Genomic DNA, 1,073 nt, shown 5'->3' with positions numbered 1-1,073 from the left:
CCGACCGCAGCATCAAGTTCTACGACGTGCTGGCCAGTTAACCGTCTTCCTCTGACGCTAAGCTACGGCAGCCCCGCTGCACATAGCATGAGCTGAGCACTCATTGAAAACCACGTTCGGATGTTCCGCTTCAACTAGGCGCCCTGCTTTCTTCATGTTAGCGGCGTTGTCAGATACCACAGCTGAAATCTTTCCAATACCAGCAACACGATCAACTTCTGCAATAATCTTTGAAATATCGGACGTCCATGAAATTACCAGTGTGAGCTTCTGCTCGAGTAGTTCCAGAAGACTACATCATTGGGCGCATATTTGGTGCCCAGATCACGTAATTTACTACGCTTTCGCGGTTGATATTCGACCACCCGTCCGTGATCACTACTAAGAATGTCTGACGGCTGAATAGCAGCGCCAGCTTTTTCTTCTCCATGATGTACACTGTGTCCAGCAAACTTGTCGCAAGGCTATGACGCGTTGGGAGCCTCATGGCCGGCCGGTAGCGGGTAAAGGCAGCTCTCATATGTGGATTCTCAATCACCCGAAAAGGTATTCCAGATGTGAAAAGGCTTTGGCAACGTCAAGGTGAAAACTCTCTTCCTCAGCCTTGCTCACATCGGCCTTTGGAGGAGGTGTTCGCACAGAGTCCCCGTAGCTAGTTCGACGAGACTTAGATGGTGAGCGAATCTCCGCAAAGCTTGCCTTGCGTTTCTTCTGAGAGGCTAATTCTGCCCACCTTTTCTTCGTCGTTGTCGTGGCACGAGAACACACTTGAATGTGCGGGTAGAGATGGCGACTAGGTTGAGCGTTCGTGAAAACTTCGTTGCAGTAGTTGCAGGCAGCATCAGGGTGCAACTTGACTGGAGGAGCTTTGCTGCGAATGGCAGTGAACTCAGTTCAAATGGGGTCGTCCCTGCGGCCCATTGTAGTCGGAGGTGCTTGAGTAGTTCGTAGAACTTTGCGTTGTGAACTTAATATGGTTTGAAGTCTTCGGGAAGTTTGTGAGCTCGTAGGACCAGGGAAGCTTAGAGATTGCAAGGTGCACGGACGTCATGTACTCGGGTCCCGCGTCGCGG

At 51.1% G+C, this 1,073-nt stretch overlaps 2 protein-coding genes across 2 annotated transcripts; both read right to left on the bottom strand.

Annotated features, from left to right (window-relative positions):
* Positions 1–57: 57 nt before the first annotated feature.
* On the bottom strand, positions 58–487 carry PPTG_23037 (hypothetical protein; the record flags this gene model as incomplete). The annotated part of the gene is made up of 2 exons (XM_008908066.1): positions 58–292; positions 366–487. 2 exons carry the CDS (start codon positions 485–487, stop codon positions 58–60), a joined length of 357 nt encoding a protein of 118 aa, XP_008906314.1.
* A 47-nt stretch (positions 488–534) lies between these two features.
* PPTG_23036 (hypothetical protein) lies at positions 535–1,051 on the bottom strand (the record flags this gene model as incomplete). Its single annotated transcript, XM_008908065.1, has 2 exons — positions 535–871; positions 969–1,051. 2 exons carry the CDS (start codon positions 1,049–1,051, stop codon positions 535–537), a joined length of 420 nt encoding a protein of 139 aa, XP_008906313.1.
* Positions 1,052–1,073: the final 22 nt, after the last annotated feature.

This window comes from Phytophthora parasitica (assembly GCF_000247585.1).
Source record: "Phytophthora parasitica INRA-310 unplaced genomic scaffold supercont2.28, whole genome shotgun sequence".
Classification (NCBI taxonomy): Eukaryota; Oomycota; class Peronosporomycetes; order Peronosporales; family Peronosporaceae; genus Phytophthora; species Phytophthora nicotianae.
Note: the sequence above shows the minus strand (reverse complement) of the source record. Positions and strands in the feature narration are given on the sequence as shown.